Source organism: Periplaneta americana, chromosome 13 (assembly GCF_040183065.1).
Source record: "Periplaneta americana isolate PAMFEO1 chromosome 13, P.americana_PAMFEO1_priV1, whole genome shotgun sequence".
Classification (NCBI taxonomy): Eukaryota; Metazoa; Arthropoda; class Insecta; order Blattodea; family Blattidae; genus Periplaneta; species Periplaneta americana.
In genome coordinates, this window is record NC_091129.1 from 56959855 (window position 1) to 56977820 (window position 17966).

The 17966-nt window shown below is 32.5% G+C and overlaps 1 protein-coding gene across 1 annotated transcript in view; it reads right to left on the reverse strand.

Moving 5' to 3' along the window:
• Window positions 1-8884: 8884 nt before the first annotated feature.
• The window catches only part of LOC138711970 (ATP-binding cassette sub-family F member 2), a 48772-nt gene continuing 39690 nt past the window's right edge, over window positions 8885-17966 (reverse strand). The window contains exon 12 of the mRNA XM_069843287.1: window positions 8885-17490. Within this exon, the coding sequence (XP_069699388.1) occupies window positions 17359-17490 (132 nt within the window). The 3' untranslated portion in view covers window positions 8885-17358. The remainder of the gene's footprint in view (window positions 17491-17966) is intronic.

A 17966-nucleotide genomic window follows, 5' to 3' on the forward strand; every position in this document is an offset into this window, starting at 1 on the left:
TTTATAAACCTGTTGATATCCAGGATTAGAAAAAATAACATAGGCTATTTTATTTTCTGTCCTGCACTACTTGCAATTGACATTAACTGGATATGACATTTTATGAATAATTCAAGGAAGACCTGCTGTTTCCAATGATGTAATGACTGCTGACGAGGAGAAATGTGCCAATATATAGCTAAGGTTTTCTTCAAGTTTTTCATTTTACAGAACATTTTGAGCTATTTCAGTTGACATGACATCCCTTAAATATATACTGAATTAATTACATCTCGAATCGACTATAGATGTTTAGCATAATAAACCGCAACTATTAAGCATGACCTCCAATAGATCAAAACAGGTTCAGGAGGTAGTGGAGTATTAGATACCATTATTTTGAACAATTAAATCCAAGATCCACATTTTCTTTACTTTGGGTACTAACTCCTCTACTGTAAAAAAAAAAAAAAAAACTATGTCTAATTGTTTCTGCAATGCAATGGAGAGTATGTAAGAAGGCATATTAATGAATGCTACAAGGAAAATTGTTCAGTGTATGGCTAACAATATAGTAGGGACAATAAAGTTCATAAACAGTATGCACCAGAAATTTGAAATCTTGAAGAAAATTGATTTTTTAAAATCATTACTAAGCTAGTTTAAATCTTAATGCCATTTGACAAAAATAGTTAATATTTGAAAGTGGTTTTCAAGAACTTTTTAAAATGTTTTAATTATTTTTACGAGACATAATGGTATGTTAAAATTATTACATTATATTAGATTATGTTTATGAAAATATGATAGTTATTTAAAAGTGTAAAAGTATGCATTTATGATAAGCACAAAAAAAGTTAATCTAAAAGACTAGAATATGCATGATTCCCACAGATAATTAATCAGCATATCAATAACAATTTTCGAAAAAAAAAATGCAAATGTGTCAAATTCCTAACCCAAACCATTCCTTAGGTAAGACAGTGTCTCAAACTTATGTGCATAAGCTATTGAGGTTTTGTAACACATTTCTCTAAATCAATGCTCACAAAATTTCACATAAGCCATTCATTTACTTAAAAATATGCATTAGCAAATAAGAACTGGAAATCCGTGTGGTTGATAGGAAATGTAATTGGTAATGAAATAATAAAACAGGAATAGATGAAATAGATAGAAGAAATATGTGCAAGAGCTATATGAAACAGGATATCGTCCAGATAACTTAGCTATACAAGATGCAGGGCCTGTATCAAAGACGAAAAAGGGATTTTCTATTCTAAGGAAAGAAGTTGAGCTAATGCTCAGGGAAATCAAGAATGGGAAAGCAATAGGAGTTGATGGAATCTCCATTGAATTACTGAAATGCTTGAGTGAAGGCAAGAAAGAAATTCTATCATTATGCAACGAAATATATATGAGAAAGACGAATGGCCTGAAGATTTCATGGAGACAATGTTGCTGCCAATACTGAAGAAAAATAATTCCAAGAAATGTAATGTCTTAGGAATATGTATTATATATCTTTCGCGTGTTAAATATGCGAAATACATATTCCGAAGTGATATAGTGTTAAAAGTTGTGTAATCAAGATGTATAAATGTAATGTGTTCATGACTATCAGCCTGATATTGCACTTGGCAAAGAATAGAATGATTTATTTTTGCTGGCAGAGTTAAGGCCATAAGGCCTTCTCTTCCACTCAACCAGCCTTAATCAATACAATACATATCTAAATTACGAATATTTACACTACACTTAAAAGATTCTTCAGCAATATTCCTCAATTAAGTTTTAACGACTAGTACATGTTTATTTAAAGTTAGATGAACTTATAAGATAAAGTAATAACATAATTTATGAACTAATTTAATTCAATCAATTATAATTAAGCTGAGATAGCCAGTAAAATGATAATTCATTTAATATAAGTTTACTAGAATTATGTTATAGGGAGAAAAAATATAAATCTATTTTACATATATAACGAGAATATTAATGTAATGAAATTTTGTCATTAGAAGTTTTGTATTCTATTTAGAGAAATTAATGATAATAATAAGAATAGACAGATGTTAGTTTTATTATAAGTAACAAATCTCAATCCGTAGTTAATCTGTTAAGTAAGAATTTATGTAATTTTGACCTAAATGAAGTTATTGTCCAACAAATTCTCTTACAATTTTATATTATTAGATGGAAGGAGAGTTGGTTGGAGAGCAATTTAGCTTTAGAAAGGGAAAAGGTATAAGAGATGCAGTTCGACTGCTGCGAACATTCAGTAAAAAAATACCTACAGGAAAACAAAGAAGTGTATGTAGTATTTGTGGACCTGAAACAGACTTCTGACAGAGCGGGTTGAAATAAACTTAAGGGGATCCTGAAAAAATTTGGTGTGGACTGGAAAGAGACATGGTTATTAAGTAATCTTTATAAGAAACAAGTCAGTCAGGATCAGTGTCAAAGCTAGGATGTAAATATAGGTAAGCTGAAAAAATCTGCCTACCTTATATGTTTTTACACAACAGATGTTTCTCGGCTTTTCTATCAAAAGTTCTGTGACACATCCACAAGATGATGATCACTCATTTTCACCCCCATACAGAATACAGGTATAACAATGTAACTTATTTGTCTCAGAGCACCCTGTTAGCCAACCATGAAAATTGAAATTTTCTATTTTGCCTTCCTCCGTCTGCTTTTAATATGGAAATGTAGTGTGGATTTCCTATCTTTGTAAGCTCATTTTGTTTCATACACCCAACTTGAAAATAGTTTCTCTTTTAATTCTGCAAATGACCTCAACATTCTCTTAGTATGAGTCATTTTACACAAAATTAGTATGTAACACACACACACATGCACTTTTGATTAATGTAACACTCAACAATACAGCTCATTCACAGAACACAAACAGAGCGCAGCGTAATTGCAGTCAAGTGGCTAAAATTTGTATAAACACTTCTTTTGTCATTATTAACATGCTTTTGCCACAAGCCTCTCGCAGTGTAATGACTGCCAACAGTGAATTTAATATATGGAAGTATCAGAGTGAAACCAAGTGTTACAATACATCATTATTAAGAACTTAATATACTGTTACTAGATATAATAACTCAAATTTTTTTGTTAGGCTAAGCCTCTTAAGAGCTTCGCCATTGATCAAGATAAGAGAAATGTCAGAGGGAAGAGAGTTACAAGGATCACCTAATCGGTTCAATATCTACTTGGAGGATATTTAGTAAAGAAATGTTTCCAGAACATGGGATGGGGTGATAACAGGAGGAACAAGAATAAAGTGCATAAAATTTTCTCATATGGTGTTATTAGCAGAAGAGGAAACAATAAGAAGGAATATGCTACTAAAGCTAAATGACAGTTGTGAGTAATATAGGATGAAGATACATGCAAACAAAGACCATGATTATCGAAAGAAAACTAAACAAAGTAAACATGTAAATTTGAAATGAGGCAGTGGAACAAGTGGACAGTTTCAAATACTTGGGGTGTACTATTAGTTAGTAATATGAGTGTTGCCAGGAAGTCAAGAGGAGGAAAGTAATGGCAAATGAAGCTTTTAATAGGAAAAGTAGCAGTCTCTGTGGACCTTTGGAAAAAGAACTAAAGAAAAAAACTAGTAGATTGTGGTATTGTATGGGGCAAATGTAGCTGCTGTAATTGTTGGAAAATGGGTGGCCACATGGGCATGACAATTACTACTCAATTCTGTGTTAAATGTCGCTATGTGTGGCCACATGACATGCCACACGTAGCGACATCTGTAGCTAGTTCTTTTGCGTTTTGCAGCACTCAGCAGTAGTGTAGTGGAAGCTTTCTTCCGAGATGGATTATGAAGCCAAAGTCGCTTTGTGTGTGTTTTTAGTGTACATTATTATGGTCACACACAATTGTAATGCGCATGAGAAGAAAATTTATAACAGTGCCATAAAGTTAACTTTTATTCCTGTGTCGATCTTACAACAGACAATATTGTTCATCAGTAACAATCGGAAGTACGGTATGGGTGAAGGGTTTGCTGAAAGGCTGTATGAAGACCTAATTTCTCGTGGTTCTGTAGAAGGGTCATTGGTATTTACAACAGATTAGACATGTCCTTGTCAATACATGAATTTCTAAAGCATCTCCAAGTAAAAGAAATGTGCTTTTTTTTTTACCAAATGAAGTCACTGTGAAGGGTTTACTGGAACACTATTGTATAGATTTTATTATTGAAGGCTACCTTTGGTCGAAAATGAAAGAAAGAAAAAATATGTACTCTCAAAGAACTTTATTTTGAAAAGAGTATAAGTAAACACATCTATTATAAAAGTTCTCTTTTTCTTGGTTTTGCAGAATGCTTATTGGACGTTGCGGCAATTTAAACTTGACCCTTATAATCTAAAATACAACTCAAAGTGGAAATGTCTTTATAAACAATACTGATTTGTGAGGTCTGTCCTGCAAAAGAATTTTACTTTTTTTTACCAAACAAAACTGCTGTGAAGGGTTTACTAGAACGCTTTGCATACATTTTATTACTGAAGAATTATTTAGGTCGAAATTGAAAGGAGAAAAAATGTATGTACTTTTAAAGAAAAATATTTTGAAAATTTAAAAAATAGGACAACTTAGCCTGGACTATATATGAGCGAAGCAATATGTATTGGCACCGTTTTAGTAACAAAATATGTCATATATATTGGCATCGTATTGTTATAAATCGATCATGATAATAATTTCCCATCTAAAAGCCAATCTCCCTCTCTACTTCACTCCCTCATAAACACAAGTTGATTCTGTTATTATGATTACATATACATACTGAGAATTTCAACCATTAAAAATAGAGTTTACGTTCTCTTAAACATGATAGATCACGTTTCTCAGATTATTAAATTTTGGGGGAGGGGGAAACTGAAAGGTGAATCTTAGGGTATGTTACAGTCTCATGTCTCAAAGTTTTTGACAAACAAAAGATATTCTAATGCTATAAGATAAGTGAGGTCGTACAAATTGCGATATCTTATAGCTAATTCGAGGGACAAATTTCACTGCACTCATCAATGTCACTTGTTTTATTTTTGAATACATTAGGCCTGAATAAAATGGCAAGGTATTGTATTTTCAAAGGCATATTGGTTCCGTTAAGTTCAATGTTAATTGAAAAATGAGTTCTATTCAATCAATACTTAACATAAACACAATAAAACATGTTATGATAACATTTACACAGATTTAAAAACAAACGTTTTCACCAATTTTGATTGGCATCTTCAGGTCGTGTAGGTCGAATGGAACATGTTATAAAAAGTGAACACTTGGTATATGACGTTACAAAGTTACAACTGTAATATCACTTAAAAACAGAGAATAGAATATAGCAAAAAGCCTCCACGATGTGTGTAGAATCACTGTGTTGAAAGAGGCGTGTGTGAACCAAGGAAACAGCAAAACTCTTCTGTCATTGCAGATACAGTTTTCAAGATAGATTTGAAGATGCTACGAACAGGTCGGTCGTGTGGCCGTTATGGAGAGCAGGAAAAATCCTGTAAATTGTAAGGATAGAATGAAAGAATATTTAGAAGCATTTAAGTATTATTTAAATCTTCTAAAACAATACTTACAAAAAATGGAAGAACGTCTTGAAATCCATGAGAACTCATTTTTCAATTAAGGTATTGTATGCCTGGCTGCAAATTCAATTACCAGAAGGGCACTTAGTGGCGATATTTACTTTTCCTTCTGGTGAAGTAACAAAAAACAGGAGTAAGATTAAGAAAAAAAGTATTCACAATTAACTTACGCATGTATTCAGACGCATTTGTAAATTTACATTGCACTAAATTATTGTAATTCTCTACTGTAAAATGAATAACATTGACTTGTTATTTCACTATTTTTAAAGTCTTAATCTGTGTGTCCTCTACATGACATTTATTTTCGCTTTCTATCTCATTCCTAAAAAATTAAAGCATGGCCATTCATTTTACATGGTTGTTTGTACTTCTATTACAATTTTTTTTTTTTTGTTTTCTTTTGCATGATATTTATTCTTTATTTATTGTCAGTTAGTAGATAAAAGTCTTTTGACTTGTATATTCTTTGACTCGCTGAGTCTCCTTTGGGAATTACTAAAGTGGAAATAAATATATTAATATAAATTTAAAGTTTAAAAATATGGATTTCATAATAAGAAATTCCCAGTAACTAACAACAATGTTAATTCCTTTAATAATGTTAATAGTAGATAAAAGTCTTTTGACTCGTATATTCTTTGACTCACTGAGTCTCCTTTGGGAATTACTAAAGTGGAAATAAATATATTAATATACATTTTTTAAATTTTAGTTGGTTATTTAACGATGCTGTATCAACTACTAGGTTATTTAGCGTCGATGAGATTGGTGATAGCGAGATGATATTTGGCAAGATGAGGCCGAGGATTCGCCATAGATTACCTTGCCTTCACATTACGGTTGGGGAAAACCTCGGAAAAAACCCAACCAGGTAATCAGCCCAAGCGGGGATCAAACCGCGCCCGAATGCAACTTCAGACCGGTAAGCAAGCGCCTTAACTGACTGAGCCACGCCAGTGGCTATATATTAATATAAATTTAAAGTTTTAAAATATGGATTTCACAATAAGAAATTCCCAGTAACTAACAACAATGTTAATTCATTTAAGGAGGATAATTATTGGTCATGAATAGATCTAACATGTCAGACGCTTGCCCCTAAGTTTTACTTTATTACTATATTATTATTCGTTGTTCCTAAAATTAATTTTCCCTAATAAAGGATTATTACATGTGGGTAGTCTACTGAGAGGAAATTTTTGTAGAATAACTTTATAGCATATTTAAATAACTTGAAAGTTTTTCGTTGAATAAAGAGACACACGAATATCACTTTATTAATTATTTTATTGCTGATCATTGCTTGCTACTATTATTATTATTATTATTATTATTATTATTATTATTATTATTATTATTATTGTAAAATTAAGAAATGTATATAAAGTTTATACAAGGTTTTCCTACGTATGATTTAAAAGCTACAAAATGCCAGATTGTGCCGTGTTCGGATGCAACAATTATGCGAAGGAAATCAAAGGCAGAGAAATCAAATACTTCCAGGTTACAAGGAATGATGACCTGGCTACAATATGTAAACAAAATGACAAACATACTGACAAACCACACATCGCAGTGACATTTGTAGCTGCACGTGTAGCCACCCAACAGCAGTAAATGTCACAGAAGAAATGGACCTGGACCCATTCGAGTTGCGACACGACCTTGGGATGTGCCAAACTTGCTACATTTACTGCTCCGTGTGGCCGCTTCCATTTAACTCAACGCAGTCTATAATTTCAGCTACATTTGTTGCAGAAAACTTGCTACAAATGTAGCTCATGTGGCCGTACTGTTAGGAGTGGGTGAAGAAAGAATAATGCTGAAACTTATCAGGAAGAGAAAAAGAAAAAAGCTGGGTAACTGAGAAAGGAGAAACTGCCTACTAAATGATGCAATGAAAGGAAAGATAAATGGGAAAAAAGTTCTGGACAGAAGAAGACATCATGTGAGAGAGAACATGAAGATATATGTATTGTATGTGGAGATGAAGAGGAAGACAGAAAAGAGGGAAGATTGAAAAATGCTGGGTTTGCATTGAAGGATCTGTCTTGGGCAGAAAACTATGAATGAATGTATTAGAAATATTGTCTTTTTTTTTTAAGGTTAACCAGAACCAGAAAAAAAGTAATGGCCAAACTGCTGGAGGTCACATCATAGTGAAATTCACACAATAACGTTCATTGTCTGTATTTTGGATCTGAACTTCATGAGAAGGTCCATCTTGTCTCAGTAGCTCAGATGGCAGGGGCATCTGCATGTGATGTGGAATCCTCGCCCAACCTCAACTCTGGATCAGCAACTGAGCTACATTCATCTATTATTTACAGAAAATCCATTTTTCTCCCATCTTTTCAACTGCGTTTCAGAATGGGTTATAAGTGGTTGCTCTAATGTTCTTACCAGTCTTTTTCAACATGTGGCACACTAAAGATGTAATTTAAAACACCGCAGCACACATATGATCTAAGTCAGTGATTTCCATCCAACCAGGGGGAAATTTAGAGGGTTTTGGGATGGAATGTGTTTATTAATTTTGGACACTAAAAAAACTGTCTTGTGCAGAATAATATCACATTCAAGATTGAAGATGTCGTCAAATTAACTGATCAGAAGTTTTCAATTATATCTGCGCAATGTCAATCATGATCTACATGGTGTCCAAGATACAGAACTGGAATCACGTGGAACTTCAAGTCACAGGCTTAATTAACTCCAGTAGCATAAATATTTTTTGGATACTTGTGCAACATTCTACATTGTATTGAGCAGAGTAATTGTGATTAACCTGAAATTAGGGAAGTGACGTCATTAGATGTGATCAGTTAATTTGTTGTACATCTAAGTAAAAGAGAGAGGATGAACATTAACAAGGGCAAATGAAACATGAAAAGATACAGGTTACACTGTATACACTATACTTACGGCTTTTAGAGAACTTTCAGCTTTTTTCAGAGCATACTGGATGACAAAAGCTTCTCAACCGAATAATAACAGCCATTTTCATATTTATTCTGCATTTAATTTCCTCCCGAGTGTCATATTTGTTCCACTGTATGAGTAAACCAAAGCAATTTTTGAGAGAGGGAGGGAAGGGGAGAGATTCTAAAATTGAAGGTCCAGCTTACCTTTGATTTCAGCTTATGACTTAAATATGGAAGCAATTAGACATTACCATTTAAATAGAACTCCATTCTCTTAATATAACACAAGAGCTTAGCATTGAAAGGAACAGGACAAGAGATGTACATGTAAATGAAAACTATCAATTAAGTAATAAAGATTTTGTAATATCATTTCTTGATCATCTTCATTTACCATCCATACAACCATTTCATGTGCAGCATAGCATGATGAGATTTTGTGAAACATGTTACAAATATGAGAAGAAAATCATACTGAATTTGCATAATCTGTTAATTTTTTTTTACAAATTACTGCAATACTGTTGTTAGCATTCAACCAGCTGAAGTTAACGACTTTTACAAACTTTTCTCAATTAAATAGCACGAAAATAGTTTTAAATTTAAAGGAAACAAATACTCCTCTGAAACATCATTCAGTTTTATAATTTATTCTCAATACATAATTGCTAGAGAAAAAAAAAAGTAATGACAATCACGTCCTCTGCACTGCAGGGACAATGGCATCCACCTCTGCTCAGAGACATACGCACAAAAAATAAAGCAATAGTCAGTTAAATATTTCAAAATTAAATAGTACACAAATAAAAAAGATATGAGACCACAATCTTCAATAATATGAGACAACCATTATAATAACAGTCCTGTAGCTAATTTCTGATATCACATTGCAACAATAATTACAGTGTAGCCTTTTTATGCAAGCCCTCCTCCACCATCTTGAATCACTTCTCACAAATTGGTCATTACGTTCAGAGTTCATATTTCGAGTTTTCAAAGATCAGAAATGGCGTAATTATTCCATACTTCTGAAAAATTCCATCACTACCAATTATGCAACCATTCTTTGTGTATGAATTTTTTAGACTCATATTTTGTAGCTCTTGCAGATGAGAATCTCATGCTGTAACTGATAATTTTATGTAAAAGGCCAAATGTCGAAAAGCACTTGATGGTTTTCAATGCCTTAAGCTATGACTAATTAAGTTACAGTATATTTAATGGAATTCTACTAATTCGGCACAGATAATTTCCATTTCTGACATGAGATACCTGCAAGTCAGAATACATTAACTCCAATTAAAGAATAACTGAGGAAAATAACTTAATTTCGACATAAAGGAGAAATGGTCAACAGATAAATATTTATATTTACAGCTCCATTGAAAAATGTGTGTGTGGTATGTTCTAACATTAGTTCAGTTGTTGAAACTCAATCCTGACTCACGTAAATTAGATTTCTTTAATTTATGTAGCATTATGAACAGAATCCCATTCTCTTGGGATCTACATTTTATCACAGACAAAGGAAAAAAAATGTATGTATGTTATACTTCTTTTTTCCAAGACAAAAACGAAAACATACAAACAATAAAGTCGAATTTATTTATACAAATAAAGTATTTTCAATAATAACAATTTGGTTCTTGTGCAAATCTGGATTTCAGGTATAGTTCCCTGTGAAGCAGACTTGAATAATTTCAAGGGAAAAATTGTTATTATAGGTACGTTAACAAAAAACCACAATTGAAGTCACAGAGTTTGTCATGCACCCAAGAGTTGGATTTCTGGTGTCTTGTTAGCCCACTTGAGATGTGTGGATATAAAAGGAAAAATTAAGATGGTGTCGGGTGTAGTTCCTGGGTAGCTCATTCAGTAGAGCATTGGTGCACTAAGCCAAAGGTCCCGGGTTCGATACCTGGCCCCAGAACAATTTTTTCCTTGAAATTATTATATAAAGTATGTGGTTCTTATTTTCAGGTCATGTTTAAAAAAATGACATCTCTAGTGTTGTCAAGCAGTTTCAATCATGTGGCTTGTTTTATTCTTATGTGCACAATCTACTCATGGCTAGCCATTTAAATGGTCACACACCCCAGCATACCAGCCAATAAGTATTTTGAAAGCTACGCAATACTGAAATTTGTACGTTTTCAGAAATATCATAGTACCTTATACATTTTCAATCCTTTATCATAAAACAAAAACAAATTAAATGAGACCCTTTGCCATCATTTGTAAGAATAACTAATTATAAATGTGATGTTATAGAAATTTTAATAGAATATAAACTTTTCTCTTACATAAATACTTCGACACTGCCACACTATTTTCATTACTTGTGCATATGCCCACATACAACTAACACATCGGATAAGAATGTGTGTGTAGAGAATATAATATGGTAAACTCGTTCATGTGGACAATTTGATGTCAGAAGCTACTGAAGTGCTAGATTCTCTAAGTGACAAAGAACTAAATGTCAGTGATATAGACACTAAACTCAGAGCTAGTGGACAATAAGTGACACTGAGGAAGACTACCCAGTTAGGTCTAAAGAAAAGGCTACAGTATGGAAGCCTAAAAAAATCCAAAATCAAAATACAACTATATCTCTAATAACATGGCAGTGTTCAGCCACCTGCAGAACTGAACTATAGCAGTCCACCTGTAGAAATGTTTACAATGAATTTCTTGGCATGACTAGCAGAACAAACATTTTCAAAAAGCAGAATACACTTGTGGTTCGATATATCTGAAGATGACATATTAAGTTTTGTTGGTTTATTATTTTTGGGAGTACAGTAGAATGTCGATAATCCGAACCTCAATAATCTGAATGCACTACCGAATGTACGTACGAAAAGCACAGGAAATGAAAGAATACTAGAAAAGAAAATCCAATGAAGCTCCCTCCTCTATCCACAGTGTGTGTAAATCAGATAAAAGGGGATGTTAAACAGAATAAGAAAGAAATGATTTGTACCACCTTTCTATACTTACAGTAATGTACAATGAGTTTTTTTTTTTTTTTTTTTTTTTAGATCAGGAAGAGTAATTCATATATTTCATAATCCCAACAAATTCATAAGCCAAACTACACCAGATCCCAATTAGTTCAGATTATAAATGAAGTTCTATTGTAATTCACAAACCAAATTTAGAAAATTATACTGGTCCACAAACAAATGCTTGCTACGAAGTTCTTTGGAAAACGCAAGTAAAAAGTAAATTCATCTCTATTCCAATACTATTATAGAAGGTGATGAAATAAAAAATCATCCAGTTTCCAACAATCTAATTAATACATTATGACAGCTTTACAACTACAACATTACAGTAAATAAGTCTCATGCCATGAAAAGGGATAATGGGTTCAACGCAGTTTATCAGAACAAAGCAAATCAAATTTTGTATAGAAACTTTTAACCTACCGATATATAATAATAGTGGCATTTATATCGAAAAGGAATAAATAATGCAGAAGATAAAAAACTTGGACCTTCCAGAACAACAGTTGTGTGTTTGATAGACAATTTAATGGACATGGGCAGAACTGTTTTGCAGCATAAATGGTATAGTTTACCAAAATTTTACCTTAAATTGTATAAAAGAAGAACAAATGCATGTGGGACAGTAGGAACAAATTGTGCTGACATTCCAAAGAGCTGTATTTCAAACCTGGCAATTCATGAGTACTTTCAGAATATGGGTATGGTTTTAATGGATCAAGTAATAGAGACCTATCAATCCCATAATACCTACAAAAAAATTTGTTTTATACATGTTCTATTACCACTTACAACAGTCTCGTCAACTGAAAAAACTCTACATAATGGGATAAAAAATACATATCTTAATTTATTTCAGGTTAGCTGTTATATATAGCTTCATACAGGAAAATGTTCACTTTCAGTGCATATAGGTGGGAAAGAAAACACAAAAAGTGACAGTCTCGAGACTAAGTGTTTCATTTGTAAAATAAAGGGAATCAGGAAAGAAGTCCGCATCATGTGCACTGAATGTGGAGATTTTTTTCTATGATTTTTATGATATTGAAATATACCACACTCGTCACATCTAGGAGTATGGAAGTATGAATTTACCCCAACTCTGGCTACTAGCAACAGGCATCTATAATGAACACCGATCAAAATACCCCTCATTTATCGTGAAAAATAACAATTGAATAGACTACAGTGGACTTTATGTTGTCAGCAAACAACTGGATACATTAAGAAGATTGACTGAAGTATGAATTTGAATCATATAATTATATGTTTAGATATATTTCAAATAAACATAATGCTACATAATACCAATTCTGCAAATTCTTTGTTCATATTTGGTAGTGAGGTGATGAAACTACATCCACAGCGGCAAATGGGTTAAATGCAAGATTTCTTTCTGAAATACAACGGAAATTCTAATTCATATTCTTGCAAATTTCACATTTAGCATTAAGGGCAATTTTCGAAACAGACAATGACAATTTGATCTGCTAATTTATTTTCATTTTTTTTTTTTTCCGCAAAAGACATAATTTTCATGTAAGAATAATAAAATCAGATTTGCACTATGAAACAACTTCCCCAAAAACAGTTACAATTACTTCCTACAAGTATTCAAGACGGACTTCCAAATGACTCTATTATGAATGACAGCCAACTTGAAAAATATCAAAGAAACTGTCAAATGTTCCTCACAAATCATATTCATCCAAATCAAGATGAGATCATAAAACTATATAAGGAGTACATATAATAGTCTGGAAGAGTTTGGTTTTAAAATGCCATGCCTACAATGTGTCATGTACATAAATGTACAAGGAAACTTTCAGTCTAACTCAATTGGGAATTATAATTAGATATCTTATGCAACAGTGGCAAGAAGTGAACCTGGCTTGATTCATATCAGCTTAAAGAGAGCAAGCAAAGTTTCTGAATTCATGTTGTCTTCTCAAGCACATAATCTCGCACGCATGCACGCACACACAGACACACACAGAGGGTGATTCATAAGTGATGATACAAAATATAAGGATAGAATGTACACAGTAGTATAGAAAAATCTCATTCAACGTAGATTCATAAATGAACAGTTTGCAAAATAACTGCAGAAGTTATGTGACGACCAGCCATTGGCTTGTTTGTTTATACTCATTCTCATCATGTATGTTTCACTTGGCAAAGAATGGTTTTTATTATACATAAGGTAATTTCAGTTTTACTGATTTTATAAAGCAAGACATTACATGCTACAAAGAAATGAATCGGAAGTGTATGAAAGAATTCGAACTCAATGCTAAGGAGGATACAATGTTATGTAGACACAAGAACAGCATTTTGAACACCATCTTTAACATGTTGTAGCATATAAATCTTGCTCACTTGCTTGTTGATTCAAGACTGCACTTGGGCATGGGTTCGATTCCAACTTGAGCTGATTATCTGGTTGAGTTTTTCCTATGATACAGCATCATTAAATGACTGAATAATAAATAAAAAGAACAAAAAAAAATCTTGCTTGATAACATCAGTATAACTGAAATTACCTAATGTGTAATAAAAACCATTCTTAGCGACGTGTATGTTTTATTTTTATTATTTGTTTCTACATTAGCACTAAGCCATCAAGATAGCAAGTGTACAAGAAGCACTCATGATGAGAATGAGTATAAAAACAAACACAAGTCAGTGCCAAATCATCATATAACTTTTGCAATTACAGTAAACTGCATTTACTCGTTTTTATGGGATCTGAAGGAAAAAACGTGTAACTGAAATGACATTTAATAATTTCTGAAATAGCATTTGAAGACTATATGGGAAGAACAAATTAAGTCAATTTCGTAAAATTTTCACAAGAGAAATTTTATTTAAAAATTTACAGTTAAACCATCCTTGAGTCTATAATAAAGCATTCAAATTTATAATTTATAACACATATCTTAAAGAATATAAGATATTTGTAAGAAATCTTAGCTGCTTAGAGCCAAAGCTGGCTAATATATTACATTTCAAACTCCAATCCTTGTTATCCAAGTCCACTTTAGTAGCGAGAAAGCCCAACAAGAACCTCGAAAATGGCGACTGATGAGTTTCTGGTAACCAAAAGCCAGGCTAAGAACCTACTTGAGGTGTCAACCAATTGCTCAAAGAACTACTAAAGAGAGAAGTTGGCCAGACATGAATGAAGTAATAAAATACATTAAAAACAAAAAAGGATATAAAATAGGCAGAAAAATAAATATTATTTATGCAGATGATGCAGTCCTTATTGCTGACAGAAGATAACCTGCAAAAACTACTCTCCCAATTCATGAGTTGCCATAAACATAACATGAAAATATCAGTTGGTAAAACAAAGACTATGAATGTCAGCAAAGAATTTATTCGCTGTAAACTGGAATTGCAAGGAAAGATCATAGAACAAGTAATGAGATTCAATTATTAACTATGAACAGAAATAACTAGTAATGGTGGGCTTCAATATGAGGTTCATCAACAAGTTCATAAACTGCAAGAATTTCAGGATGCCTAAAAGACACAATATGGCAAAATAAGCATTTAAGAATGGGAACAAAAGTAAAAATTTACAAATCTGTTATAAGATTGATACTCAGTTATGCAGCATGAAGCAAGAGTTGACATAAGAACAAAACAAAACAAATTACTGAAACCACTGAAATGAACATATTAAGAAAGATTGTTAAAAAGACTAGATTGGATTACATCAAGAATAACAATATTAGAGAGAAGTTCAAGCTGTAAGGGAACGGAGCAATGGAGAAGAGTAGAATGGAAGGAACATGTTGATAGAATGCCAGAAGTGAAGTGAAGATTGTAAGGGCTAACTCTCCCATAAAAGATGGCTGGATTTTTGTCTCTGAATGAAAGCTTGTAGTCTATATGGAAAATAGAAAAAGAAGAAACTCCAATCCAGAAAATTTTACGAAACTGACTTACCTTGTTATTCCAGTGTGATCTTCATTTAATATTATGCTATTATTTTACAAAGAAGTCCGTTATTTTGGGCTGCCTGCTCCTAAGGAATAAACCATGCCCTCAAATTGTGATAACTGTTCCATAATTTGTATAGCCACGTCATGGCATGTTACAAAATGTTTGTTTTTAAGGCAGTAACAGTGTCATTAAAGAACACAAGACTGTTGAAGGCAAGCATGGGCAGCATCGAATTTCCACAAATTACAAAGTGGGCCACATCTTAACAATAAACATGTGTTGCATTTTCTTGTCATGACATTTTCATGTCAAACCTAATTTTGAGCAAAACTAAATGATGTTTTGTATCTCCAGGAGTTTAAAATACAATCGTGTGAGGGGGGGGGGGAATAATAAAAAAATGAAAAATTATATTAAAATAAACATGGAAAGTATAGGAATTTTGTCCAAACTTCAGAAGAAGAAAAAACGAATAAGTGTGAAATGTATAAATGAAGTTTTATTGTGTTTTGCAAACAGTTAATTTGTAGACCCATGTTGACTGAGACTTCGTTGCTTACACTATTTTGTATGTTCTACCTTACATTTTGTACCATCACTAATGAAACATTCTGCATAAAATGCAAAATTGTAATGTAATTACACCATTCAGATTTTATATAGGACTATGTATAACCCTTCAGGAGAAGAGTTCGGGGCAGAAGAAGATATCAGATGAAAGACGACATTAAGATATATGAATCATACAAAACAAAGAGGAAGGCAGAAAATAGGAAAGATTGGAGAAACCTGGGTTTACAGTGAAAGATCTGCCCTTGTGCAGAAACTGAATGAATATGTATAAAATTATTTGCTTATTCAAGCTTACATTTTATTGTGGTGTTTTAGTGAAATCGCAATGATTAAAAACATATTTTTTTTTTTATAGAAAACGGATATGTAATAATGTTTATTAAAATAATTAAATATTTATTTTAAAATACTGTACCACATTTAATCTGCAAGTGAATGGCCGAGATTCTACTGTACTTGCCTACATATGTATGCTGTAATAAAATCATCATACTTGCCTCCTCAATATAGGTCATAATGCACTTTCAATACAAGATAAAAACTTTCTTCCAACATTTTGTCCGCCAAAATTCTCCTCTTTCATTTTGTGATTCCATGCAATGAATTATTTACAATATTATGCTGTTATATTTCCTGGAAAGAAACATTTAGAATTCTAACAAATATATACTGATTTTTAACAGAAAACCTCCAGGAGTATTGGCATAATTAAGCTTTACAGAATGTATTTTTTATGCTTTGATTAGCTGTTATCCTAAATGATGAATGTGGCACTTGCACTGACTATTTAAATTTTAAAAGCAACACTGTTCATCACAAACTGGCTACACTGTAACTACAAGAATGTCTAACGAAATGACTTTTCTCACATTAATGCAGAGAACTGCATTCATGTAGTTAGACGCATTTTGAAACAACAGACTTGAGCATCAGAATCTTAAAGTGTTATTCTGCTCCCTGATCACAATATTTTGTACAATTTCTCCCATTTCCATAAAAATGAACAAATTATTACCTGCAATTTAGTTTAAGAACGCAGTCTACAGTTCACTTCTATTGGGAGCAGCATTCACACAATTATTCTCCTTGTGACGGTGATGTACAACACAGATTCCCTGTGTCTGGATCATTATAACTAGGAACCAACAGTCTGTACAAAAATGTACCGGTCTCAGATCCATTCAACTCATAATTTCGTAATTCACAGTAGGTCGTTTCTTAAATACCACAATTACTTTACTTCCCTATATTAATTAGTATTTATAAGGTGAGCCTAAAAGATTACTTAAATTGCTTTTTGCTGGACGCTTTGTCTTTGAGAATCTTCTCTTTGAGATGCTCCTTGTAAGTTTGAATGTCACCTTGCCATTTGGTCACAGTGCCATTCTCACAAACCCAAATCTCCTCAGCAACCTGGAATAAATAACACAAAGGGATTACCTCATCATTCCTGTATCATAGAGTATATGCTATTGCTTATATCGTTAAGACATTTCTCCATACTATTAAATTCAGACTTTGATCACTTAATATTTCAATTAACATTATCAGAAAGTGAAATCTCCATACATTATAAATGTACTTTTCTGTACACAAAGTCAGCATAAAAAAGCTAACATACGTGAAATATGTTTTTCAGCTGTTAAATATGTAAGTACCATTTTTCTTTATTAATTCTTATTTTACTGCTACAAATATTTGACTATAGCACACTATTAGCCAAACAGCCAGTGTCGGTTTTCTACATTGGTAAACCAGGTATGAATCTTGGCAGGTTCAAGTGAAATATGTTGTTTTCTAATGCCAGGCATTTGACAAAGTCATTTGACCTCTTGCACGCCAATATTTTTCAAAGATATTATCATGGTCAGCCACTGAAGCACAGATTT